At 37.6% G+C, this 27,375-nt stretch overlaps 7 protein-coding genes across 7 annotated transcripts; 3 read left to right on the top strand and 4 right to left on the bottom strand.

Moving 5' to 3' along the window:
- Window positions 1-13,839: 13,839 nt before the first annotated feature.
- P153DRAFT_299021 (glycoside hydrolase family 36 protein) lies at window positions 13,840-16,214 on the bottom strand (the record flags this gene model as incomplete). Its single annotated transcript, XM_033664253.1, has 4 exons — window positions 13,840-14,761; window positions 14,816-15,169; window positions 15,223-15,495; window positions 15,550-16,214. The coding sequence occupies 4 exons, from the start codon at window positions 16,212-16,214 to the stop codon at window positions 13,840-13,842; spliced, it is 2,214 nt and encodes a 737-aa protein (XP_033520099.1).
- Window positions 16,215-16,754: 540 nt separating this feature from the next.
- On the bottom strand, window positions 16,755-17,738 carry P153DRAFT_389155 (uncharacterized protein; the record flags this gene model as incomplete). The annotated part of the gene is made up of 1 exon (XM_033670819.1): window positions 16,755-17,738. The coding sequence occupies one exon, from the start codon at window positions 17,736-17,738 to the stop codon at window positions 16,755-16,757; it is 984 nt and encodes a 327-aa protein (XP_033520098.1).
- An 86-nt stretch (window positions 17,739-17,824) lies between these two features.
- Window positions 17,825-18,888, top strand: P153DRAFT_91696 (uncharacterized protein). Its single transcript, XM_033673491.1, has 2 exons — window positions 17,825-18,725; window positions 18,788-18,888. The coding sequence occupies exon 1, from the start codon at window positions 17,969-17,971 to the stop codon at window positions 18,584-18,586; it is 618 nt and encodes a 205-aa protein (XP_033520097.1). The 5' UTR covers window positions 17,825-17,968; the 3' UTR covers window positions 18,587-18,725; window positions 18,788-18,888.
- Window positions 18,889-18,917: 29 nt separating this feature from the next.
- On the bottom strand, window positions 18,918-20,037 carry P153DRAFT_369716 (uncharacterized protein). Its single transcript, XM_033668844.1, has one exon. The coding sequence runs from the start codon at window positions 19,933-19,935 to the stop codon at window positions 19,129-19,131; it is 807 nt and encodes a 268-aa protein (XP_033520096.1). The 5' UTR covers window positions 19,936-20,037; the 3' UTR covers window positions 18,918-19,128.
- A 1,824-nt stretch (window positions 20,038-21,861) lies between these two features.
- On the top strand, window positions 21,862-23,470 carry P153DRAFT_399848 (uncharacterized protein). The gene has a single exon (XM_033671765.1). The coding sequence runs from the start codon at window positions 21,873-21,875 to the stop codon at window positions 23,235-23,237; it is 1,365 nt and encodes a 454-aa protein (XP_033520095.1). The 5' UTR covers window positions 21,862-21,872; the 3' UTR covers window positions 23,238-23,470.
- Window positions 23,471-24,328: 858 nt separating this feature from the next.
- On the top strand, window positions 24,329-25,011 carry P153DRAFT_369713 (uncharacterized protein). Its single transcript, XM_033668843.1, has 2 exons — window positions 24,329-24,885; window positions 24,938-25,011. The coding sequence occupies exons 1-2, from the start codon at window positions 24,426-24,428 to the stop codon at window positions 24,964-24,966; spliced, it is 489 nt and encodes a 162-aa protein (XP_033520094.1). The 5' UTR covers window positions 24,329-24,425; the 3' UTR covers window positions 24,967-25,011.
- A 443-nt stretch (window positions 25,012-25,454) lies between these two features.
- Window positions 25,455-27,247, bottom strand: P153DRAFT_91688 (UDP-Glc/Gal endoplasmic reticulum nucleotide sugar transporter-like protein). Its single transcript, XM_033673490.1, has 3 exons — window positions 26,758-27,247; window positions 25,694-26,708; window positions 25,455-25,672 (listed from the first exon to the last, which is right to left on the bottom strand). Exons 1-3 carry the CDS (start codon window positions 26,970-26,972, stop codon window positions 25,667-25,669), a joined length of 1,236 nt encoding a protein of 411 aa, XP_033520093.1. The 5' UTR covers window positions 26,973-27,247; the 3' UTR covers window positions 25,455-25,666.
- Between the last annotated feature and the right edge of the window lie 128 nt (window positions 27,248-27,375).

The raw sequence follows: 27,375 nt of genomic DNA, 5'->3' as shown, positions 1-27,375 counted from the left end.
AGTTCTTTTTAAAAATAAGAAACTTTAATATTATATAGCTATACTTTAAATCTTTCTTATCTTAAAATTATAATAAGATCTTATTATCTTTTTTATTATTTTAGGGTTTTAGCGTATTTATGCTTGTTATATAAGAAGATAGATATAATATAGTATAATTATAGTATAGTAACTTAGTATAGAAGCTAATAGCTAGCCCCTTTATATATAGTAGATATTAGTAAGAGTATATAATAATAGTATTAAAAAGCAGATTAACTATCTCTTAGTAATATTCTACTTAATATACTAGTATAGATACGTATTTAAAAGCCTAAGTAGCTGTTAGTTAAAGTTTAGTTTAGTTATAAACTTTAGTATATATTATAAACTATAGCTAGGTAATAGAAACTCTTTAATTAACTAGTAATTTTAAATATATAATAGGCAGCTTTAGAGAGGGTCTAAGTAATAATAGTTTATATAGGTAAGCTAGTATATAAAGATCTTTTATACCTTAAGGCCTTTTAACTTATTTTTTATTTTATATTTTATTTTATTTTACTATAACTAAAATTATATACCTATAGTGTAAATACTATTACTAAAGCCTAGATATTTAAGTGCTATATCCTATAGTACTTTAATAAGGTATAGATTACTATATATAATTTTTAATACTATTATTATACTTTAGATATTTATAGTAAAATTTCTAAAAACTTAACTAAATAGTAAAAGGAGATAGAGGGTATTACTTAGTATATAAGTAATATATTCTAGGTAAAAGATCTAGATATCTAGCAGTACTTTAAGGTTAATAAAAGGCTTAAGGTAAAGCTTTATAAGGTTAGAGTTTAGCTTCTTTTTATATAAGTTTATAAAGCTAATAGAGCTTTTTTTAATACCTAGCTCTTTTAACTTAACTAGCTTACTACTAGGTAGTATAATAATACTAATCTAACCCTAGAAAAGAGCTACTTTAAGTAAGCTTTTATAATTTTAAGTATTATAATTAGAAGATAAGATTAGTAAAGGTAATTAGGTAAGTATAGTACCTATATATACTGTTAGTAGTATAAGGACTAGTAACTATTAGAGTTATAGTAATAGCAATAGTAATAGTAATAGTAATAGCAATAGTAATAGAAAGCAGAGGGAATAAAAACTAATAAATAATTAAAACGCGTGTACAAAAACACAATAATAAGATTACACATTAATCTCCGTTCTCTAGGGGTTATCTTTTATATAAAGTCTTTTTACTATTATACTATATAATACTTTTTATTTAGCTTTATAATCTAATAAGGCCTCTAGAAATCCTACTAAAAATACTTATAGTACTATAATAGTATTAGGAATTTCCTTATAATAGGATTTTAAACATTACCTTATTATAATATATAATATAGAATCCTTTAAGTAATACTAATTAGATACTATTATTATTGTAGTACAACTTATTAGAATAAAAAGATATAATAGTATATATAATTAAATAAATAAAGATTCTTATTCTTAAGGTATAACTAATTTTTGTATTATAGCCTAATAAAATACAGGATAATTTCTTATTTATAAACTAAGAATTAATAGTCTTTTAAGGAGTTTCTTATATCTTAATTATAATTTATATCTTAATGCTAATCTAAACTTTAATTTCTACTTAGGCTTTATAATCTAAATATATATTAGTATATTAAGTAGCTAGCTATAAAGGAAAAGCTTATTAGCTCTTTATTACGTTATTATAATACGCGTACTAAATCTACTATGTTAAAAAAGGCTAGGTATTACCTTAAATACTAAGTTACTATTTTATATTTATACTATACTACGTCTATCCGCCTAAACTATTAGTATAAATAGGATTTAAACCTAAGACCTTATTATTACTTGCTTTTATACATTAAACTTTATTCTAAGTTATAGAACTATACTTTAAGATAACCTACTTTTTTTCTTCTATTACAGTAGTAGACACTATATTTTAGAATCTAGTATATAAAATATGTAGATTTTTAAGCTTTTAGTAGGTAGTTAAAGTACTGTACCTTAATAACTTAATAATTAAATCTAATTACTAAGAAATACGTTTGTAGATTTTAACTTTTCTATTTTATTAAATAAATTAAGTAGAATTTATTAAGTTTTAAGTGAACATATTCTTAAGATAAATGTTACTTAAAATTAGCCTAGTAGTACCTATTACTACCTTAATTCTAGAACTTAATCTCTTTTTAACTTAAATAAAGAGGAAAGTAAGGCTAGAAGATTATTTTATTATAATTTTAATTTTAACTATTATTCTTTACAGCCTATTATTATAAATTAAGTTAATTATTAAGCTTAAAACAGCTTATTTCAGGTTTACAGTAAATTTATAATTAGAGTATTTACAGATAGATATAGTATAATAAGAATCTAATATAGTTACTTTTTATAGATACTAATACCTAGCTCCTTTCTAGATAGTAAAAATAAGTAAGAGTAGATAGTAATAGTAGCAGAACGTAAACTTAGACACTTTCTTATAATAACTAACTACTTAATTTACTAGTGTAGGCGCGTCTTTAAACTATTAGTAGGAAAGTATTTCTATAAGTAATAAATAAAATTTGTTTAAGAGTCTAGATAGCTGTTAGTTAAAGTTAAGTTTTATTAAGCATTTAAGATTATATTATAAATAATAGCTAGGTTATAAAAACTCTTTAATAAAATAGTATTATTAGATTTTTAACTAAAGTAGCTCTATAAAAGATATAGGTAGTATATTACAGGTATTTCTATCTAAGCTCCTGTCGGCCTACCTTTAGTAGACCTTTAGGCTAAGGGCGTAAGGCCCTTAGAGCTCTAGTATATAGTACTTATAAATCCCTAGGGCTTATACCTTAAGGATTTATCTAATCTCTTAATAAATACCTATTTATCCTATATCTTAATTACCTGTTTATAGTGCCCTTATAATTTAAATTCTTTATACTTCTCCTTAGAAAGAGCAGTTAATTTAAGATAAATAGGAGCTATTTTTTTTAATAGAAAAATAATGCCTCCTTAAAGAGAATAAAATGTTATGCCTAAAAAGGGCCTAATAGTATTCTTATCTAGGACTAAAAGCAACCTAGCTTTAAAGTAAGGCCTAGCTGCCTATATTAAAGATATAGAGAGCCTAGATAAAGAAGAAGAAACTTTTAAGTAAGAAGTAACTTACTTCCTAATAAAGAACTAGCTATTTAAGGAAATATATAAAAGCCCCTTAAAATAACCCTTAATTAAGGAAATAAGCTACGCACTTCTTCCTAGAATATAGCTAGAAAGTAGTATTAATAGGGTTTTAGGAGTAATCTACTAGTTTAGCGTTTTATAACCTCTTTAGAAATTACCCCTAAAGGTCTATATATAAGCAGCCCTGCTAAGCAGTAAGTAGTATATTTAATTAATCTTAAATAGGCTCCTAAAAGAATAACTTTAAAGTACTAGCCTAGAATATATTATAATTCTAAAAAGACACTTCTAAGTTACTTTATAGTACTTAGGCCTAGGATACTCTACTACCTTAGTAGAGCCTTTCTAGTTAGTATCTAATATAGTAGAAAGGCTAATTAGGGTACTTAATATAGTAAACTCTAAGCCTAAATTAGGTACAGAATCCTACGTCCCTACCCCCTAATAAGTAGATTAGTAGGTTAAGAATATAGATATAGTATTTAAGTATACCTAGGTACTAGAGAACTCTATAACTAGAACTTACTAGGTAATAGGTACTATCTAATACAGAGTATACTAAGAATTAATTTAATAAAAGATTAATAAGAAGGTAATCTATACCTAGGCTAACGTTTATATAAAGAAGTAGAAGCTAGTATAAAACTTAGTCCTTATATAGTATAAAAACTACTTAAAGTTTTAGAACTTTAAGTAGTATACTAATAACTTAGTTAATATATTCTTACTATACCTAAACTATAAGGAATTTTTACTTTATTAAAGTTTCTTTAAGCTTATAGATAGTAGTATAGATAATAAGTTAAAGATCTCCTTAGTATAGGTAAAAGCCTCTAAGGCTTACTAATAAGAGATTTAGTATAATAAAGTATTAGAAACTATTACTAAATAGTTAAAGTTTAAGTAGGCTCTCTATAACATAGAGACTACTGTAGGTATAAAGATAGAGTTAAAACTATTAGACTTTATAAAGCTTAAATAAATAGCTACCTTCCTAACTTAAGGTAGCTATAAGAAAAGATATAACTTTAAACCTTTAAAATAGTACTAGGACTAATCTACTAGCGCTCTACCCTAGGCCTAAAACTAGGGTAGTAAGTAAGTAGTAAATACTAGTAATAATTAAAATAATAAGGGAAAGAGTTAGTAGAAACTAAATTAGAAAACTAATACTAACTAACTCTAAGACTTAAAGAGCTAAGGCCTAAGAAAAAAGAAACCCTAATTATAAATCTTTCCTAATTATAACTAAGGCTAGAGTTAAAAGGGAAATAAACCTATATTAAAGTTACTATAATCCTATAAGGGTCTAATAGGTCTATAATACTCCTTTACATACTATATAACTTAGGCGCAGAGATTAATATTATTAACTAATATATAGTTAAGAAGAGAAATCTCCTCTATAGTCTATTTTATTAAAAGCTAGTAGTAAGCTTTATTAATAGTAACTATTTAAATATTCTTAAACTATATAAACTTATACTTTTATATAGTAATATAAAGGGAACTACTAAAGAAGTAGGCCCTTAAATATTCTAGGTAGTAAACTTTATAGGTTATAACCTTATACTAGGGTATTCTTAGCTATAAGAGGCAGATCTAAAGATCTACTTCTTAATAGGTAAGTTTAAATAGTAAGTAAATAATACTAATAGAATTTAGTTACTCTTTATAGAATAACTACTAAATAATATAAGTTTAGGGGAAAAAGTATATATTCTTTACTTTAGTAATCTAGCGTATAAGCTTCTACCTAGTAGCTAGAAAGCCCTATATAAGAAACTCCTACAGAAAGACCCTAAAACACCTATACCTATAGGTAGAGTATAACTAGGAGGGGATATAGTTTAAGACGTAAAGTACTATTACTAAAAGAAGATCCTCTAATTAAAGAATAAGTTTTTAGAGATTATTAATTATCTTTACTACTATATATAGAACTATCTAGACTTAGCCTAGCTACTAGAAATAGTAGCCTATTAAATAGTTACTAGTATATATAATAAAAACCCTAATTAGGCTAAACTGCCTTTAGGTGTAGCTTATATTCTAATTAATAATATTAAGATAGATACTCTATATTTAGTAGTTAAAAATAATATACCTAATCTAAATAAATTAAAATTTATACTAGAGAAGCTATACTATAAGTAGCTTATATTTAGTAAGTATTAAGTAGGTATACTTTAACCTAATAAGGAGTATAATTACTCTATTAACTTAGAGCTAGAGACTAAGGTTCTAAATTTCTCTATTTATAACCTCTTTAGCTATAAGCTAGAAATTCTATAGGACTACCTTAATACAGCCTAAAAGAAGAGATAGATCTGTTTTAGTAAATTACTTATAGGTACTCTAATTCTCTTTATACTAAAAGCTAATAAGATAATAAGACTTTACGTAGACTATTATAAACTAAATAAAGTTATAATTAAAAATTAATACTCTATTCTACTTATAGGTAAGATATTAGATTAATTATTAAAGGTAGCTATCTTCTCTAAGCTTAACCTTTATAAAGCCTATTATAGGCTATAGATTAGGGAGGGTAATAAGTAGAAGATAGCTTTTAAAATAAGGTATAGCTATTTTAAGTACCTAGTTATACCCTTTAGATTAGTAAATATACTAGTAACGTTCTAATCCTATATCTATAAAGCCTTAGGTAGCCTAGTAAATTATACCTATATAGTATATCTAGATAACATCTTAATCTACTCTAAGAATAAGGAAGATTATAATACTTATATTAAAGAAATCCTTAATAGGCTTATTAAGTAGGGCTTATACTATAAGGTAAGTAAATATATCTTTTTAATAAAATCTATAAAGTTTCTAGGCTTTATAGTTACTTCTAGTAGTATAGTTATAAACCTAGTAAGGGTATAAACTATTAGAGAGTAGCTAGAGCCTAAAAGATATAAAAATATCTAAGTATTCTTAGGTTTTATAAACTTCTATAGAAGATTTATCTATAACTACTCTAGTATTATATACCTACTAGTAGACTATATAATAGCTACCTAGTTTCTAGTACTAGCCCCTACAGGAGCTAGCGCAGATAGAAAAGGAAAGAAAAACCTAAAGAAGACTTAAAAGGGTCTAATAAAATAGTATTAACTATAAAGTTAGCCTAATAAGGTTTATAAGGCCTTTCTCTTTATTTAATTAAAGTTTATAGAAGCTTCTATACTTTAGCACTTTAATCTAGTAAAACTAGTAATAGTCTTAACTAATATATTAGACTTTACTATAGTAGTAATCTTACTTTAGCCCTAAATATCTAAGCTAGTAACTAACCTTTATTAAAAGCTAGTAGTATTCTAAAGCTATAAGTTTACTAGCCTATTAATTTAATAGTATATATATAATAAGGAGCTTTCTATAATTATAGAATTATTTAGGTAGTAGAGATACTACCTTAAATATGCTTTATTAATAATCTAAGTCCTTTCTAATTATAATAACCTTTAGTACTTTATAACTATAAAGGAACTCTCTCTTAAATAAGTATATTAGGTAGAAGAGCTAGCTTAATTTAACTTTAAAGTTAAATATAAGCTAGGACTAGAGAACCTAGCTAATAGTTCCTTAAGATACCTTAACTATACATAGGGCCTTATAGTTAGAGAATAATAGGCACTTTATAATATAATATTACTTATACTTTAATAGAAGCTTTAAATATAAACCCTTTAAAAGTCTAAGGCTTAACTAATTAATTAAGTAATTTTAGTAAAAGACTACTTTAGGGGTAGGCTAGTATAGCTTTATTAACCCTCTAAAATAGTTCTTAAATAGGAATTTCTTAATAGTAGTTTAGCTACTAGTAGTATACTACCTTTAGCTCTTAACAGCCCTTCTATAGGCTATAATAGTTAGAGTTAATCTAAATTATTTAAAGCTTAAGGGTAAGACTTTAATATAGCTATAGTATTAAACTATAAACTTAATAATTAGGTTCTAGCCCTTATATACCTTATAAATAAAGCTATATAAGAGGAAAACGCTTATATACTAGAAATTCTAAAATAGCTCTCTAATTTTATTAGATAGGTTTAAGAATAGAATAAGGCCTATTTTGTAAATAAAGTACTAGTAATACAGAGAGATAGTAGAGTAATTAAAGGTACTACCTTATAGAAAGTTAACCTTAGTAGTATCTTATATAAGAGTAGGAAAGTATAGATTTCTAATAATATTACTTTATACTAAAATATACTTATAAGAAACTATAATAATTCTATAGGGAGTTACTATAGAGTTAAAAAGACTAGAGATCTTTTTATAAAGAAGTATTACTAGCTATACCTTAAACTAGATATTTATAAATATATTAAAAGGTATACTACTTACTAGTTAAATAAGATTTAATAGTATAAGCTATAAAGGATACTAGTACCTTTTCTTATACCTAATATAGTATAGTAATATTACTTCTTAGACTTTATTACTAACTTACCTAAGTTAAAAGATAACCTAAGGAATATATATAATTTAATTCTAGTATTAGTAGATAGGTTTAGTAAGTATATCTACTACCTTTTTATAACTAAAATAATCTTATTTTAAAGGGTAACTAAACTACTTTTTAAATAAGTATTCTTAAAATAAGAACCTCTAAATACCCTACTATTAAATTATAGCTTAGTATTTACTAGTTAATTCTAGTTAGATATATACTACTACCTTAAAATTAACTATTACCTAAGTATAGTATTTTACCCCTAAACTAATAGTTAAACTAAAAGGCTAAACTAGAAGCTTAAAATATACCTATATATTTATATAAACTATAAGTAGGATAACTAGGTTCTATTATTACTATATACTAAATATATATATAACTTTAAAGTATACTTTGTATATAAAGAATACCTTATTAAGGTAGTATTTAGGTTAAACCTAAAAGGCTTTAATAGAATCTTAGATAAGTACTAGTTAAGGTAACCTCCTAAAGTTTAAAATAAAAATATAAAAGTGCTAAAGCTTTACTAGTAAGTTACTAGAAAACTTACTTAATAGTAAAAAATATAAAAAGGGGTAAAGTAGAGCCTTAAGTATACTTAGAAGGGTATAATAAAATAGTATAATATTAAGTACTTTAAGAAATACTATACTAAAGGCAAGTAAGTACTTCTTTAAGTAAAAAATATTACTACTAGGCAGCCTTTAAAGAAATTTAATACTAGGTACTTTAGGCCCTTTATAATTATAAAGCGTATTAGGAAATTAGCTTATAAACTAGCACTGCTACTCTTTATAAAGTATATATATCTAGTATTTAATATATTATTACTTAAACTATAGTAAGAACTTTTTACTAAAAAGAGCTTTTAGCTAGGGCCTATATAACTTTTAAAAAATACTCTACCTAAAGATAGGTATAAGGTTAAAGAAATTATAAAATACTATAATACTACTACCTAAAAGTAAAAGTATAGGGTAAAGTAGCTAGGTTAGTTTAATAAGGATACTACTTAGAAACTACTTAAAAATTTTAATTACTATAATAAAATTCTTTAAAACTATCTAGTAAACTTATAAGATATATCTTAGGGTACCTATAAGCTACCTAAGAGATATAGGTAGAAGGTAAAGGCCTTACTAGATCTAGAAGTTAATAATCTACTAAGGTAGAAATAAGGACGTCCTAGAAAGAATATCTAAAAGAAAGAAAGGGAAAAAAGCTAGAGCTATAATATAGTAATTACTTCTAAAACTAAAATTATAAACTAGTATAAAATAATATAGGCCTTAGTAAAAATAGAAACTTATAATTATTATTTCTTATATTATCTAAAAAAACTAAAATATATATTTACTAAAAAAACCTTTATAGTTACCTATTAGAATACTATAGAGTTAGAACTAATACTACTAGAGTTATACTTAGCTATTAAAGAACTAAAGAAGCTAGTAGTAAAAGCCTTTCTAAAAGTACTACTAGCTACCTTCTAACTAAGAGTATAAAAAGTTACTAAATAAAGATACTTTTAAAGTAATAGTAAGAATAAAATCTTTTTCTTTTTAGTATTAGAAATATTAGTACTATAGTAGTAAAAGTACTAGTTAATATTCTTAGAAGTACTATTATATAAAAAGTAAGCCTTTATAGAAGTGTAAATAATAATATTATTAAAATAATATAGGCTAGTAGTACTAAGACCTAACTAGAATAGATTAGTAATAGAAAGATACTAGAATAATAGTAAACTAACCTTATATTACTTTAAGTTATACTAAGTAGAAACTTAATAAGCCTAACTAAAAGCTATAGTAAAGAAACTACTATTAGTAATAGTATAATACTTAGTATAATTATACTTAAGAAAACTCTTATAATAAGCCTTAGTATAGGTATAAGTATTTACCTAGTTAGCCTATACCTAGTTATTTATAAAGAGTATATTAAAGTTAGTAGTAGATATAAAGCTAGTAAACTCCTAAGTCTTATATAAGGTATACTTAAGGTAGTAGTTAAGAATATTAACAGTATAATAGAACTTAGGTAGAATCTATTAAGGTTAGTAATAAATAAGGTATAGATAAAATAAAATAGAAAACTTACCTTAGTATAACTTCTAGTCTTAGTATTAGAATAACTACTATAGATACTTTAACTAGCCTTATATTTATAGTACAGCTTATTACCTTACTATAGCTTAAAAAATAATATAATAGTACTATTAAGAAGGTACTTTTAGGAGGTAGTAGTAAGAAAGTTAATACAGCCTATATACTAGAAGTAAGTAAGGGTAGGCTAAGGGGCTATACTAGTAGAGAGCTAGTAGATTTGCTTAGGTAGAGGCATATTACTAATATAAAAAGGCAGAAGTATAGTAAGTTAATAAAAAGAAGGTTATTATAGTAATATTAGAGTTATAAGGTAATATATAGGTATTTTATACCTATTTAGTATATATGCGTAGGCCTTCTAGAACTACTATAATACTATACTACTTTACCTTACTTTACATACACTAATAACTATAAAAAGTTATTATAATATAAATAAATAATAAATACTACTTAAAATACTAGGACTATACCTAGTAAACTACTTATAAAGAGCTAATAGACTTTTATAAGAAAACTATAGTTATAAACTTTATAGAGAGTGTAATAGGTACTAATATTAAAGTAAGTACTACCTATATAAAATAAACCTCTAAGGAGGCTACTAATAATATACCTTATAAGAATAATACTAGCCTATAAATAATTATATAAGTTAGCGTAAATACTAACTATAATAATAGAGTAAGTAAATAATAAATTATTAAAAGTAAACTCTATATTAAGCCCTTACTTTATATAATTATATATTATAAAGTCTCTAGAATAGGTCTAGAGAAGTAATAGAGCCTAATAAACTATCTATATAGTTAATAGGCACCTAATAAGGTAAAACTTATAAATATAAAGTTACTAAGGATAATACGTAGTAAGTATAACTATACTCCTAAGAATTATAATCTAGAGATAATAGTAAATAGGACTCTCTATAGAGGCCTAGCAGTTACCTATAATAAACTAGGCTATACTTACTAAAGTTATAAAGACTTAGTAATAAGAATATAAGCCTAGTATAGTAGGCCTCTAGGCTAGATCTAAGAACTAGTCTAGAGAAAACTTAAATAATTTAGTACTAAATTTCTTCTAAACTATTTTCTCTTTATAGAAGGTTTTTATAAAGTTTAATTAAAGTAACTATATAAATTAAATACCTATTTATTTACTTTAAAAATTCTAGCAGTTTAGGATAAACTATAAGAAGAAAGGAGGCTCTATTATAGGTATTTCTATCTAAGCTCCTGTTAGCCTACCTTTAGTAGACCTCTAGGCTAAGAGCGTAAGGCCCTTAGAGCTCTAATATATAGTACTTATAAATCCCTAAGGCTTACACCCTAAGGATTTATCTAATCTCTTAATAAATACCTATTTATCCTATATCTTAATTACCTGTTTATAGTGCCCTTATATAGTAATATTTTATTATTCTAGGCTTATAGCGTATTAATGCTTAAAGTATAAGCAGAGAGAATAATATAGTAAGTTTCTAATATAGTAACTTAGTATAAAATCTAATACCTAGCTCCGATTTATATAGTAAAAATTAGAAGGGGTATATAGTAATAGTAAGTAAAAGCTAATTAGTATACTAATTTTAAATATTTAACTACTTAATATACTAGTATAGATATATATTTAAAAGACTATATAGCTATTAGTAAAAGTTTAGTTAAGCTATAAACCTATAATTATATTATAAATAATATCTTAATTATTAACTATTTAACTAACTAGTAATTTTAAATATATAATTAAAGTTACTTTAAAGAAAGTATATATAATTAAAGTTTATTTAAGTTAGCTAGTATATAAGTATCCTAAATACCTTAAAGGTTAAGATCTTTATTTACTTATTTATCTTTTCTATATTATTTTTCTTTACTATTAAGAATATACCTAATTAATAATATAATTCTATTAGTAGAGTTTAAAAGTTTTTATACTATATCTTATATAAAACAAATAATTAAGGAACTAATATAAGTATATACTAGTACTAGTAGAGTACTTTATATTTCTTTAGTTAGATCTTTAAGAACCTAGTTAAGTAGTAATAAAAACAAAAGGTAATACTTAGTATAATATAATTTCTTTTACTTAAAAAATAAAGATATTTTCTAGTACTTTAGAATAAATAAAAAACTTTTAGTATAACTATATTAAGTCTTATTTTAGCGTTTTCTTATATAAGTTAAGAAAACTAATAAGGCTTTCTTTAATACTTAACTTTTTTAAATTTATAAGCTTACTTTTAAGTAGTATAATAATACTGCTTTACTTAAATATAAAATCTACTTTAAGTAGGCTTTTATAACTTCTAGGTATACTACTTAGATTAAACTAATTATAATAGTAATCTAGAAAGTAGAATACTTTACTATAAGGCTATATAATAAATAGAGACTAAAATAAAGTTAGAAGTAGTAGTAATAGTAATAGTTATAGGAATAGTAATAAAATGCAAAGGTTTATAATTAGGTTAAACTTTAGAATAAATGCTAATAAATAATTAAAACGTGTTTAAAAAAATAAGAAATTAAGACTATATATTAATCCCTGTCCTATAGGGATGGAAAATTACTAGAATTTGTAAAGATATTTAGAAAAAAAAGGTCTTGTATACTTATTTAAAATACAGTTTTCTCTATTAATAAAGAATTTACTACTATAATACCTATATATTATTACCTTTTATATAAGAGTACTAAATTATATAAGTTATTAATAAGGATTATATATTAACTAAAGTAAGTTAGCTTAGTATTAGTATTACTAGTATAGTAACAAAGATTAAAGTAAAGTAGAAAAGCTAACTCTTATATAATATAGGTTATAATTACAAACTATATAATTTTATTAAAACTATAAATATAGAAGAGCTAGTCTAGGTTATAATTTAAATTTCTTTTAAACTATATTTTATAATTAGTTATAATAAATAAATAATTAATAGTAGTTTTCTTTTTTGTATACTTATAAGTTATATTTTACTCTTATTTATTCTTAAAACTACTTAAAGCTCTAATCTATTTTCTAGATTTTAGATATAGACTTAAAAAGCTTTTTACCTTATAAAAGACTAGATATAAATAAGTTATAACTAATATTATAGAGTATAGTAATATAGAAGTAATTATTACTTTACTTTAAATATAAGGAGTTAATATCTAATATAAATTCTCCTAAACTACTCTAAATTATATTAGTTAATTTATAGTTTCTTATTTATACTTTATAGTAAATACTTATATAAACTAATAAAACTAGACAGCTAAGAGTTTTTATAGTATTACTTTATATTATAAGTAGATATTCTTTAGAGTAGGCTATAGCAAATATTATAAATAAGTATTTTTATTAGTTTTATAAAATAATTTTATAACTTAAGTACTTATATAATATAATTTTAAAAACTAAATAAAATTTATTATAATACTTCCTACTATAGTAAGAAACTAAGTATAGGTAGCTAGAAGTTTTTAAGTTATAAAGTAGCGGCTTTCTTTTTAAAGTACAGGTTTTTATATAAAGATATTATATATAAATAAAGTTAGTATAAAGTTTATTAATAGTTTTTAAGTTTTAAGTTTCTAATCTCTGCTATATACTAACTTACTAACGCTAAGCTACACTCTACTAAGCCTATAGTTAAACTAAAATCTATATGTTCTATATACTAGATTATAGAGTACTTATAATAGATTTTATAAGCTACCTTATCTTTAATTTTTTTATTACCTCTCTTTTATAAAATCTTGTACTCTTTCTACTAGTTTAGGTTACTATATCCTTTATTGTCTATTCCTAATAACTGGACTATTAGCTCTTATGTAGACAAATTTCCAAGTCTTATAGTTTAACTATCTAGTCTAATGTACATTAGTGCAAACCTGTATCTTTATTTCGTAAAAGCTTTTGTTTAATGTATTATTCTCGCTACACTTTGCTTGCAGCCTATTCGTCTCTAGCATTCGTTGGTTACAAGTGCTATTTCGATCTGAGTCGATTGTTATTCTCTACTTCGAGCACGTTCCTTCGATTCTGCCGGTGTATTCATTGCTTCTCTAACCAAATGAGTTCACTCTTATAATCCCCTCTTTCCCACGCAACGTTGAGCCCAGCGTTCATATACGTAGCTCCAGTATACGTTCCGTTATCAAGAGTGTTGAAGTATCTCGCTTGTGGATCCAATCCCCGCAGAGCCAAGGGAGGTGCCGCTGGTTTAACCATGTACAGTTGCTGGAATGCAAATACCGCACTTTCCTTTCCATCCTCGGATACAAATTGAGCACCAGGCCAATTGCTGGAGTCTGGATGTGCTAGACGATAGAAATCGCCGTTTATGACCATAGGATTGACTCGCTTCGCCTCTGCCATGATGCCCGGGATCAGCGCGGCTTCTTCGGGGGCAAGTTCAGAAGGGTTGAGCTCGAGACCAAAGGACCCACACATCATTGCGACATGGCCTCGGTATTCAATGCTAATGTTGCGGTTCGTGAGGCCGTTGGGAACGGCTGAGATGTGACAACCCATGGCACTTGGAGGATACACGAGAGAAGTACCGAGCTGGATTGTCAGGCGATTGGCAGCGTCGGTATTGTCTGATGTCCAGTGCTGTGGCCAGTAGTGCAGGAGGCCGGCATCAAATCGACCACCGCCGGACGCACAACCTTCCCAAAGCACATTGGGGTACTTGGTTGTCAGATTGTCAATGACACGATAGAGACCAAGGATATAGTTGTAGTCGTCCGATGGTCGGGAAAGCTCATGCATACCTCGATTGTTGTCCCACTTTACGTATTGGATGTTGGCAGAGTCGAGAATGCGGGACACGAAACTGATAATGAATTCCTGAACCTCCGGCAAACCCACGTTGAGGACGAGCTGGTTTCTCGTCAAGGATCGAGAATATTTCCCTGCGTGCAAAACCCATTCGGGGTGTTCTTTGTACAGTGTTGAATTAGGGTTTACCATTCTGTATGTTCTGTTATTATCACGTGTTTTGCTCGATAATTTGTCGAACACTCACTCTGGCTCGACCCATATTCCAAATTGTAGTGGTGTGGCGGAATTCAGAACGGAGAAGTTGTTTACCTGGCCGACGTAGGGACCAAGTCCATTGGGAAATTTGGCGGGATTCGGTGTCCAGTCACCAAGTCCTAAGGAGTCATTGTTCCGCGGGTATTCAACTCCAAACCAGCCATCATCGTTCACGAAGAGCTCAATGCCAAGTTCTTCTGCCTCACCTGCTAGGCTTACTAACGATGTATCGTTGATGTTAAAACCGAGACCTTCCCACGAATTTAGCAGGATCGGCCGCGTCTCCTTGGTGAACTTGGATCTTGACAGGTGGTTGCGATACAGGTCATGAAAAGAACGAGACCTGGAGACACATTAGACCGTACGGTAGATAGATTGGGAAAGAGTAACACGCACATGCCACCAACGCCTTCAGTCGAGTATACAGCGACCGCTTCAGGAGACTGGAACATCTCACCCGGCTGCACCTTTACACTGGTGTGCAGTGAGTTGAGGCCAAGGAGCACGCGCACGTAGCCGTTTGAAAAGCGCTCAGCGGTTGCTTCGAAGCTCCCCGTCCATACCAAGTTGAACCCCCATGCAGCACCGGAGCTTTCGGTGGTAGATGGTGATACTAGAGCAAAGAAAGGATTGTGAAGGTGAGAAGCATAGCCCGTTGTGCTTCGAAATCTGTTCAGATCAGCAAGTGATGTGTAAAGACGTCCAAAAGAAACGCCAACTCACGTTGTCTCCCCATAATCGACCTTTCTCTTCACTGTATGAAACTCATTTGACCAATCACCATGTGGCTCAATCATGTCAAGATCCAGATTCGGAAAATCTGTGCTGAAGCTCGCCGCTCTCTCGATGACAATCGCGTCCGTGCCATTGTTGGTGATGCTGAAGCTCCTCGCAATGGCGTTGTACTTTGGGAAAATCGAATACGACAACGCGGCCGAGACATCGGAAACGTTGTCGAACAGTTGCACAATTAACGTCGTCACATCGCCTGCTTCCCCATATGTAGCAGGAAGCCCTGGTAGCGGTGGTTTTCCCTGGATGATTTGATGTGATTGATACCGAAAAGCGGATACCGCGTCGCCGTCTGCATGCTCAATATGAATAGCTGGAAGTCGAAAGTCACTTCGTCCCACATCGGGAAACTCGCGGCGAAAGTTGGCGAGATTGTCGTTCCAACCCCAAGGCAGGATAGTTGCTGGAGGTATGAAGTCGGTGACACTGGCCCCAAAGTGATCGCTCACAAGATCACCGTTCGATGGGTTGACGTGGAAGAGGTAGGACATGCCATCGCCAGTCAGCGTGAAGTTTTCCCCAGATGCTGTGATCGCAGATTGTTGGGCCGCGGCCAACCCTGTTAAAAGCACTGTTCCAAGAGGAAAAGACTTCATCGTGGAGTTTTGCAGTGCAATTCATCTTGCAGGGCGGTTGGGTCCTCTTGTACCGAGGCCCTCTCTCCCAACTTGATCTGCGGTCATACCATTCAGCCGATAATGAGGGGAATGATGTGGGGACTCTGGAGCCGTTTGTTGGGGTAGTTCCTTGGTGCGAGTTCGGAAAATTTGGTCATTGGCTGCCGCGCATGAGGCACGGGACATGCGAAGAACTGTATGTATGATGCTGGAACGTCCGCAGCGTTCAAGCGTCTTGCTGCTGCACGACTACGCGGTGTGACGGTCTGGCGGACCGATTAGCCATCTGTTCACACTGCCCAGACAATGATCATCCCACGGCCTAAAGGCAAAGGCTTGCGCGAGGGCGACAATCAACAACGTTGAAAATATATTGATTGTACAAAGTGTAATTCCAGACGACGACGTCTTCTGATGTACGGTGCTCTGCTTCAAACTCGCACATGGCCATCTTCTCAATTCCGACGCTTTTGCTTGTCCTTTTCGTTTCGCACGTAAACATGCCCGAGGCTCCCTGCATCATACGCCAGGCATGCCCAACCAAGCCCTGACCTGCGGCACACCCCTCGGCAGAAAGTACACGGTCCAGAGCCCTGCGAAGGCTACCAGCAGCCCTGTGAATTTCTCGAACCATGTGTGGAAGTAGGCAGCCGTCATGAGCAGCATCCACCACATGAGGGCGGCAACACCGAGTGCGAACTTGACACCCTGCGCTGTCGCCTCGTCCTCCGTCTTCACAAGCTCCTTTTCAACAGTCACACTCGCGACCTTGCCATCCGCCAGCGTGATCAGGCGGCCATCGCGGAGACCCTCGACACGTGTGAGAGCGGGCAAGAACTCCAGCCACAACAGCGAGCTTCCCATGATGAGAAGGAAGACATGCCCTGAGATGTCGTGACCGCCCTTCCATACACCGCCCACAGCCTTACACGTCGCGCCCGTGATGAACTCTCGCGTGTCGCTCATGTCCTGACGCGCGCCGGGGTCCCTGAGCAGCTCGCATTGTCCACCTGTGAAGCGGAAGCCGCGATCGACCAGCGGCGGGCCGAAGAACCACTGCGTGACAAACACCCACCACGTCGTCACCGTGACGTAGCGCAACACGGCTTGGACCCGCCTCGCCGACACGCCCTTGCCGAATCCAGGATGGAACAGCACAAAGACAGCAAAGGCCAGCGTTGCCCAGAACCAGCCCACCTTGACAAAGTAGACGTTGAAGACGTTCTTCTTCTGGGCGAAGTAGCTCGGTGCCACTTCAGGCGGGTGCGATTGCAGGACAGCCGAGTAGGGGGCGCTGCGGCTGGCGGGCGAGAGGGTGCTGAAGATGCTGCCGAGAAGCAGCGTTGTCGGGTAGATGGCGACGAGCTGCAGCTCGAGGCGCGTGGGCAGAAAGGGCGAGCGTCGCGACGACGACGTGGGTGGGCGGATGGTGCTGCCGGGCATGGTGCTGGTGAGGGGCTCGAAGCCGTTGCTCTCAAACAGAGGCTTGCGTCGGGTTGCCATTGCGTCGTCGTCGGCGGTGTAATGTGTAGGGGGGAGGGGGGGAGGTCAAGCGATGCAACCTGTCGCACACAGACAAAGACGCCCGTGTGTGCACCTTCTTTGTGCCCTGCCAAAGTGGGAAAGCATGACGTCATCCGATCAACACACCGCCCGCGCCCAGAACGTCGATCGAAGAATCTTGGAAGTCGAGTGCACCACATCACCAGCGCCTCGTACTTTCTCCAAAAGCAATGCAGCAACAAGGCCGGGCCCGGCCAAGCCGCGGAGGAAGGGGCGGCCAGAACACCTCCCGCACCCCTCGTTCACGGCAGGAATACTCCTCCGTCCCTCCCTATGCTTCCATACAGCCGGGCAACGGCGTCTCCATAGTCCTCAAGGAAGATCAGCCCACAGGTCACCAAGTCAAAGGCATAGTATCCGACCTGTTGACGCGGGGAGACCATCCTCGAGGTGTCAAAGTACGGTTACGTGACGGAAGGGTGGGCCGTGTGCAAGGGCTGGTTTCCGAGACCGAAGGGGAGAGGGGGGAGGCGCTTGTTGGTGGAGCAGCAGCGGGCTTGGGGCGGAATGGCGAGAGCAACGGTCTGGGTAGCACAGGACGTCGAAGAGGAGGCAGAATAGAGCGAGACATTCGCGAAGACGATGAGTATTTGTATGAGAACCGCGCTCCAGCTGCCGATCGAGGCTACTTTGCTGCATTGGAAGAGGCGGATAAGCGGGACGCAGCACGAAAGGGCACAGGACCAGCAATCGACAGCAAAGTGGTGACATGTCCCGTGTGCGGCATTTTTGAGGGCGATGAGGTTGCCGTGGCACACCACGTTGAACAGCATTTTGGTGGGCAATAGGGACAAGCCGATGTGTCGATGCGCGAGCTGTAGATACGCAAAAGTCGCTGATGACGGCAGAATATGCACCGCTTCCAATACAGGGAACAAGACCATCCATCACAAAAACGTAGTAACGCATCGACCATTGGACAATATGGTGAGAGCTAGAATCCGTCATGTGTACAAAATACAAACAAAGCTCATGGTTCAAACTCACAGCAGATGTCGAACACTATCATTTGCAAGAAACACTGAATCATAGAATGCAGATATTGCGTAGAGATTGTGGGCGTCACCTCTCGTACTCTACGTACTGGAACAATGTAACATGAATATTAAGGTTCTTGCTCATGTTACATCTGGCTGTACATGTCGAACACAATGCTAGCCTAAGGACATGCCCCAGATTAATCGCCTCGTCGTCAACCCTGTATACACTTGGCCCTTCAACGTCGGAACGCTTGAGTTCGCAGTACAGAAATACGCATCCATCCTCCATGAACCATGATCGCCTTGCTCCATACGTCCAACCCCTCGGCCGCGCATCCGCGAGATACGACTTAGTTCGTAACGATGGGCTTCCTGACCCCCTCCACTTTCTTCGGCTCAGCCCTACGCTTGTCCATCATTCGCTTTTCAATCTTCTCCATCTTGCCTCTCAGATGGGCATGCTTTTCTAGCAGAGCTTCCAATCCCTTTGGCATGGCGCTTCGGACGCGCATATTCACGAGGTTGTTAGCCAGGCACTCGAAGATGGGATCGTTCTCGGGATACGCAAGGTCGGCAACGAGACTGATAAAGGCTGGAGACGCCTTTTGTGAACGTATTCGATCGCAAAAGGTCCTGGTGAAGTGTCCAACATAGATGTTGTTCATACCAAGGACGCGAGCCGCACGGCAGATGTTGAGGTTCTTGACATCGTTCTTCTCGTCGCCGTGCAGCGTGAGAGAATACACCCGACCCTGGAAAGTCATCTCATCCATCCACTGGAGATGGGCTTTTGCCGCGTCCATGTCCATCGAGTCCGCCTTGAACGTCATGGTTGTGGCATTCGGATTCTCGGTGAAGTGCCTATATGCCTTTGCCGAACACTGCATCAAGACGTACTTAGCCAGCATGGCAAGTTTCGTGTCACCCATCATCACCGCAACCTCTGGACCATTAGCAAACAGAACACGCTCTGCATGCGTCATGGTGCGGATGTCGAATGTCGGGTTGATCTTCGGGACTGCATCAGTCTTGACACGCTGCTTACTGGAGAGGCCATAGGATGAGACCGGGATATCGCTGGTCTTCTTGGGCTCAGTCGGCTTAACAGCGGGCTTGAAAGCGTGCTTCTTGCCGAACTTGGACATGTCGATGCCCATTTTCAACTTTGGTGCTGGCGGAGGCGGAGGTAGGGACTTAATCATCCCAGGGAGAACGTAGTGAGGATGCTCGGAAAGGTTGGCGACAGGTCCCGGTATTTTCTTCGCCGGAGAAGTCGTGGCTGGCACCTCAGGTGCAGTCTCGAGGGATGCAGCAGTCACATCGATAGCACGCGAAGCGATCGCAGAAGTAGCTTGGTCCTTCAGCTTCTCGATTTCTCCACAGCCTCCAGACAGTGCATCGGTGGGTGCGACCTCCGCCACTCTCGCATTACGAAGGCCTTCCGGCCCAGCTTTCGCGAGGGCGATATGCTTGACCTGTTTCTCCACTGAAACGTCAGTATCGTCAGTCGACACCTGCGTCTGCGACCCTGAATCCATCTCCAGCTCGCGAATGGTGGCAGCACGCTCATCTAGCTGTTGCTCAAGCTTCTCGATCTGGCGGTCTTTCTCATCGATCTCTGCAACGAATCCTTGCACCTGCAGATACTGCTTATGGTTTTCTGCCTGCATCTCCCCAACACGAGCCGCCTTCACCTCGACATTCGTCTCCAGGTCGGCAATGCGGTGGTTCTTCTCATTGAGCAGGCCCTCTAGTTCATTAATGCGAATGACTTTAGCCGCAATGGTCGAAACTAATTCGTCGATGCGGCTGTCTTTGGCGAGAGCAGTGTACTCGGGGTCCTGCATCTGGGGGTGCTTAGCGGTGTTCATGAACGAGGTAATGAACTCGTCGTCGTCATCGCTATCCGCCCAATTCGCCGTCTTCGTCGAGAAATTAGGCATGGTGTGCTTCGCGACCCCGTTGGTAGTGCCTGGAATGTCAGCTGAGACATCGAGAGCATCCAGGTTGTGCTTACGCTTCAACAACATGCTCTTCTTGGGCTCGGTTACCACCTGGGGCGGCTTGGATGGAGCTTCAGCAATGACTGATGTAGGCGTCGTCGCGATCTTGACAGTCTGGCTGCCCTGGGCCCAGAAAGTAGCCCCGCTCATACTCGCAGCAGTGAATCAGAGGTAGAGAGGAGTAGAAGTAAGTGACGAGACAGAAAGCTGCACAGTGCAGACTGACAATCGATAAACCAGATGACAAGGTGAGTTAGAGCCCGTCGTGATACTGTGACCAGGTGGAGTGTTGAGAATCGCTGCTGTGGTGTGGATGAGGGTGCGGGCAGGAAGAAAGAGAAGCGGGGGCTTTTTACAAGGACAAGAGCCCAATATTGTCAAACTACCGGATGCCGCGAAGTGAAAGTGAAAGCTCGGCGGAGTTGTGCGTGAGGTCGTGAAAAGTAGCTTGGTCTTGTGTTGAGTGGTGAATGAGAAATGGTGCGCCAAAGGAGCAGGAAAGAACGGTCAACGGTCGCCTCACTCCGATAACAGCTTCAAAGATCCAGGAGTGATTTGAGTATGCCCAGCGTCTTACGTATATGAACATCGTTAGATTCAAGTGCTACTGGAAATACTTAGCCTCCTGCACATCGGGTGACTGCCTTTGTAACACTATACAGGTTGCACAGGGCAACTGTAATCGCACAAAGAAACGGAAGCTATGATTCTCATGTACCATCTCGAGGTTGTCTTATAGACGATGGCACTCCTCAGTCTTGACCTTAAAGAAGAACTCATTGCGGGAGAGCGTAGACCTGTCGTAAGGAACGTCGAACTCGGCACCAGTAGATATGGTTCGACATCATCCTTCATCAGCCAATTTAGCACTGTTTCTTGCAGCTCATCCACAGTAGTCTGAGCATACTAATATCACGCTGCAATTCATTGATTTTGGTGAGGAAGCCAGACACGCGCTCTACGCGTGATAACGCGTCACAGAGCTCGACACGTCTGCCTGAAGACACTTGGCGCCACCTTCGTTCAGACGTATTTATCAACACGCGATTTTTCTCTCTAAATCCAAATATCGACACTCACTTTGAAGAACAATGCCTTTGCAACTTCAGAATTGTCAGCATGAGATATTGCAACATGATCCCTCGCCATTCGCTGCGCTGGCCGGCTACGACCAACCAAGTCAAGAAAAGCGCGCAGCTGCGGTGATGGCTACCGGCAGGGTGCAGAAGAACAGGATAGTGCAAACACCTTTGAAGACTTTTCCGGCACCCCTCGTGCTGCCCCATGATGATCTCAATTACGATCCAGACTGCTCACCTCAGAGCTTCAAAAGTTGGCTTCACGAGGAAGAGAGGAACAAGATACTGTCAGGGGAGAGAAGGGGGACTTTGTATGTGGCGCGAGTGCCGCAGATTGGAAAAGATGTTGAATTTATAAGAGATTGGACAAAGTCGAGTTTGGAAATGAGCCCTGAGAACTCTCAGGTCACCACATCACACAGTCCAGCTATAGAATTCTTCGTAGATTACTTGAAGGCTTTCTACCATGACATGGACGTCGCCGAGTTACCTTTTCGCTTGCAATGGACAGCCTGGTCCAACAATACCAAACGCCATGCGTCCGGGAAACAAAACAGCATTCCAAAACACCTGGCCCTCAGGTACAACGACCGCAAAACTCGAATCCGTGTTCGCTCTCCGCCTGATGGCCTGTTTCCTGCGCAAATGAATCTCGAAGACATACTCGATGCCGCTACCGAGATGCTTCCGGACGATGCATACGCACTTCTTTTGTTAGTCGATCACGACATCTATGAAAGCGAAGATGACGACTTTTGTTGTGGAAGAGCATATGGAGGGAGTAGAATCGCTGTTGTCCAAACCGCGCGTTATCAACCGTGTCTTGATGTCAAGGAGAATGTTGATCGGGCACACATATGGCCTGCGAGTCATTGTAAGAGTTTCATTGATGCTTTGTGTAAAGTTGAAGACGTGGAACCACAGCCGCCCACAGCACAACAGATCAAACTTTCGAGAGATGGGCCGATGAGGGCAGCTGTCGATGCTGCGTCCATGACACTTACAATCACTTCAGAATCAACACAAGAGATTCAAGCACTTTGGTTCTCTCGCCTCGCCCGTACCGTCTCCCATGAGCTTGGGCACTGCTTTGGCATGGACCATTGTGTGTATTACGCGTGCAATATGCAGAGTACAATGGGGATGAAAGAAGATTTGAGACAACCACCGTATTTGTGTCCAGTTTGTGAGGCAAAGGTTGGACACGCTATTGCCAGAGAATGGAAAAATGAGACGGAGCTGGAAAAGAAGACATGGATTATGGAAAGATGCAAGACCCTTGCTGAGTTCTGTAAGAAATTGGAGAATCAAGAAATGGGATCGACAATGTGGAGGGGACTACATGCTTGGTTGGAGGTGAGATTGGAATGCTTATAATACTTTTCGATGGTGACTTGAAGGTACGCTTCGTGAATTCCCATCATTAGACCATGGTTGTCCTAAGCCTAGGTTGAGTCCCCGATCTATGGGGTGAACTTGTGTCGTGTATTCCCATAGCTGTGCTCGGTGGCTAGACAACTTCGACAATCGGCATCACCGACATGCCCACTCAAACATCCTAAATACATGATAATGTAGTCACCCACTGTCAGAAAGTCATGACGTTATTTAGTGGTTCATCTCGAAGAACCATGACATACGAGCAATGTGTATGTACATTCAGCAGTGACTTCATGGTCTTGAGTGAGGTTATCCGCGCACATTCTAAGATCCCCATGATTACTATCTCATGAGGTTCGACACATCTGTCGACACTCAAATCATCTCAAGATCAATCACACCCCAGTCCCATCCTCCCATCACCAATCTCGATCAACTTCGCTTAAAGAGAACTATGAACCAACCGTCCCAGTGCCATGCTTCTACTACAAGCACGCCACAATGCGGGTAAAGCTGTGTTTTTGTAACTCTACGAGTATGAATGGAGATGCCTATTCCCATCTAAAGTATCAATGGTTGAGCTTAGAGGGGGATCCTTAATAGTTCGTTTGGCATTCCAAGACACCGTGTTTTCCAAGATATTCTTCATTCCTTCACCAACTGTCTCAGGGCTTAGAAATGGAACGGAGATGGATCTTTGGAATCTAAAAAAGTAATCAACAAAACCAATGAAAACTACTGGTCACTTGAAAGCACGCAAATGGATACTGGAACTGGTGGGCACATTGACCAAGGTTGGAGAGAACAGCACACGATAGGGAGGCTGAGTTCCAAAAAGTCGTAACGCCGGATAGAAACTTACAAGCAGAACACTAAGTAGTAACTAATTCGGGTCCCTGACTTTCCGCTGTTGATCATGCTGTCAATCCCAAAGAGTTACGAATCGTGACCTGCCTGTTCAGTGACGATGTCACAAGCCTCGTCCCAATCCGCAAACTTTCTCTTCCACCGCATAAAAAGCTATGATCGAGATCGCTTTGAGGACATTGAAATCAAAAATTGAGACTTTCCCTGAACAACAAGTATAGAACTCTTTCACTTTGGCTTGTATCGACAAGAGGGCTTTTGTATATTCACTTTTCAGAAACCATTTTCACTTTTCACACCCTGAAACGAAGGTATATTATGAGCAAAGACTTTCTTGCACTCCACTTTGTGCCCACCAAACCAACTCCCCTCAACTACAACCCCGATCACGCCTCAACCATGGATAACTCATCCGACCACGCGAGCTTCGACGAGCAGCATGGATACCATCGCTTCCACCAACTAGATGAGTCCATGTTTCCCGGAGGAAATAACGATTTCAAGTCAGATTTTGCTGTGAGGACTTTGGGAGAGGAGAGAGATATCCTGAATCGTTCTCGTGCGTACCCCCTTCCCATCTCATTCCTGCTTGTTGTAGTCCGTGAATCACTCACTCATGACATACTAGCTTCTCCCCCTCCTCCTTCTACCAACTCCGATGACTGGCGATACCATGGCAACAGAGTTTATACGGGCGAATCATTCGTGTATGCTCCACGTCCTCGTCCGGGATCAGAGGAAGCGTGGGGTATGCAACCTTCTGGAACACCTCGAGGTACTGCGACGGGTAAGTCGATGCGTGAACTTGTGTTGACGACCTCCTAGCTAACCCAACATCTCTCAGAACCAGCGTTTCTAGAAGAACCTGCGAACTCCAACACTGGTCTTGGTCCCTCAAATCGCCCTTCCCAAGCTGCTGCTACCGCATACATAGCCCCGACATATCCCCCATCTACCCCAGCCCCTGCAGTGTCTTCCTCAACCGCCCCACCAGCGGCGGCATCAACATCATCCTCTGCCCCAGACGTTTCTGGTTGGACGCGCGATGATTTTTTGAAGTTGTACAAGTGGAAAGTGCTCAAGAAAAAAGGCTTTGCACACATGGCGCCGCAGTTTCCGGGACGAACGGAGGCTACGCTGAGAGCGACGTGGATCAGTCGCAGAGCAGAGATTCGAGAAATCTGGATGGAGGAGACGGGGGAGGAGGCGCAGGAGACTTCTGAAGGTTGAAGGGAGGGTGGACTTGGAGAATATATGACTGCGTAAGAGGTTTGAATCAAGGTATTGAATGGATTTGATGTTCCCTGATGAACATATGGCTTGTTGGTGGTCGAATGTGATGAGAGATACTGTCAGCACTAACCTCCAAAATCTGCATTTAAGACGTCAACGAAAAACGGTCTGAGGACGATTGAACTAAAGCAGGAGTTATCCCGAGTTTATTTCAACGCGTCCTGTATCCGCCCGTGTCATTCCATATTTCTAAATCCAAGGTGTCTAGTTCTAAATCTTAACGCACGTTGCGGTCATTCAGTCCTCTGAACCTCAACCCGACTCCTTTATTGCTTCTTCCCCGCAGCCGCAGCCTTCTTCGCTTGCATCTTCTTCTTCTTCTCCAACCTGTTGAAGAACGCCTCCGCCCCGACGCCACCAAACACGAGCGCAACACCCCCCCACTGTTTCGACGTGACCGTGTGACCAAACAACACCACACTCGTCAGCATGGTCAGCATCTTCCTCGTAACTGTCACCGTTACGAGAAGAAGAGAGCTGAAGTGGGCCAGCGTGTGGAAAATGAAAACCTGCCCAACCGCACCACACGCCGCGAAGCCGAGGACATCCCAGCCCACGCTCGGGTATGTGGTGACGAAAGTGATGGCATCATTAAGCTCGCCGTTCCCAGACGAAGAGAGGCCAACCCATTCGCCGAGGGGTGTGCCCGCAATGTATGGAGACACAATGAGGTACGTGACTGTTAATGCAGTGCTCATGATGTTCTGCGCGCACATCATCTGCGGGCCGGTGAAGCCTTTGAATTTAGTAAAGATCTGGTCTTGGATGGTGTTGGTCAAGCCATCGAAGAGCAGATTAACACCGAGAAGGAACAAGCCCAACGTCTTCGAAGCGTCCACATTGAGTCCTTTCTTTGCTGCCTTCTTCGCTGTCGAGGGGTTGTAAAGGGTGAAGACGGCGACGCCCAACGTCACGCAACCAACGACCATGTACTTGTAAAATGGATATCGCTTCTGGAAAATGGTAATGTGGAGGAACATGACCGGAAGCAGTTTGCAACTCTTGGCCAGAATGAAGGTGACATAGTCGATGTGCTTGAGACTGGCGTATCCGAATGGCGAGGCCAGACTGCTCGTCACCGAGATGAGAAAGACTTGGAAGACGATCTGCTTGAAAGGAAATATGGCTGGGACATTACGTGCGCCTGTCTTGGGGTGGCGAGGCGCGGACGAAAACAGGTAGATGTAGCCGGTTATGGCTGCGAAGGTGGACTGGACAGTGTTGAGGGCAACGGGGTACACCCAGCGCGCGTGCATGGGACCGTGGGTCGTTGTTGTCAGACGTTCTTGAAGATAACCCCAGCCCAGACTACCACTTGTCAGCTCAAACACCCTTTTCCCGAGCGTCTCCAACGTACAAGTTGGCATATATCCCAAGAACACAGATGGCCAGCATCATCAACCCTGCCTCCTTTTGCTCATGCGGATCCCTAGCATGAAGTTCTGCCTGCTTCTCCAGCTGCTTTTCGATGGAATGAACTGCGTCGTCTAGCTGGTGGGCCATGCCATTGGCTTGCTTACGCGCCTCAGACGGGGTGCGCTTAGCTGGTGTTTTCGACTTGGAACGCGCCATGACTGTCACGTAGGATGAAGCAGAGATGAATGAGAATGCGAATAGGAAAAGCGGGAAGGTTCAAGAGAAAGTGCAGAGTCGCAAATGCGATTGTCAGCAAAGACGCACAGCCAGGGAAAGGAGTGACAAGCGTGTGAAGCTTATGGCTGTAGCATGCAAAGTCAAAGGTGGCATCAACCCGAAGCTATTACGGGGAACGCTAAATCTAAAACCTCGCTTGGGCCAACATCAGCCTTAAACTCAAATCTCGGAATTCGGAACGTTGGCTCGGAATCCTACAGAGCCAAGCCCTCGGCAGACTCACGTAGTGGGATGCTGAACCCTCGATAGCATCTCCCAGCTACCCGAGTTTGTGGGAATGGTGACGATTTATGTCTGAATATCATTTCGAACTCGTCAGAGT

This window comes from Dothidotthia symphoricarpi (genome assembly GCF_010015815.1).
Source record: "Dothidotthia symphoricarpi CBS 119687 unplaced genomic scaffold P153scaffold_19, whole genome shotgun sequence".
Lineage (NCBI taxonomy): Eukaryota > Fungi > Ascomycota > Dothideomycetes > Pleosporales > Dothidotthiaceae > Dothidotthia > Dothidotthia symphoricarpi.
Note: the sequence above shows the minus strand (reverse complement) of the source record. Positions and strands in the feature narration are given on the sequence as shown.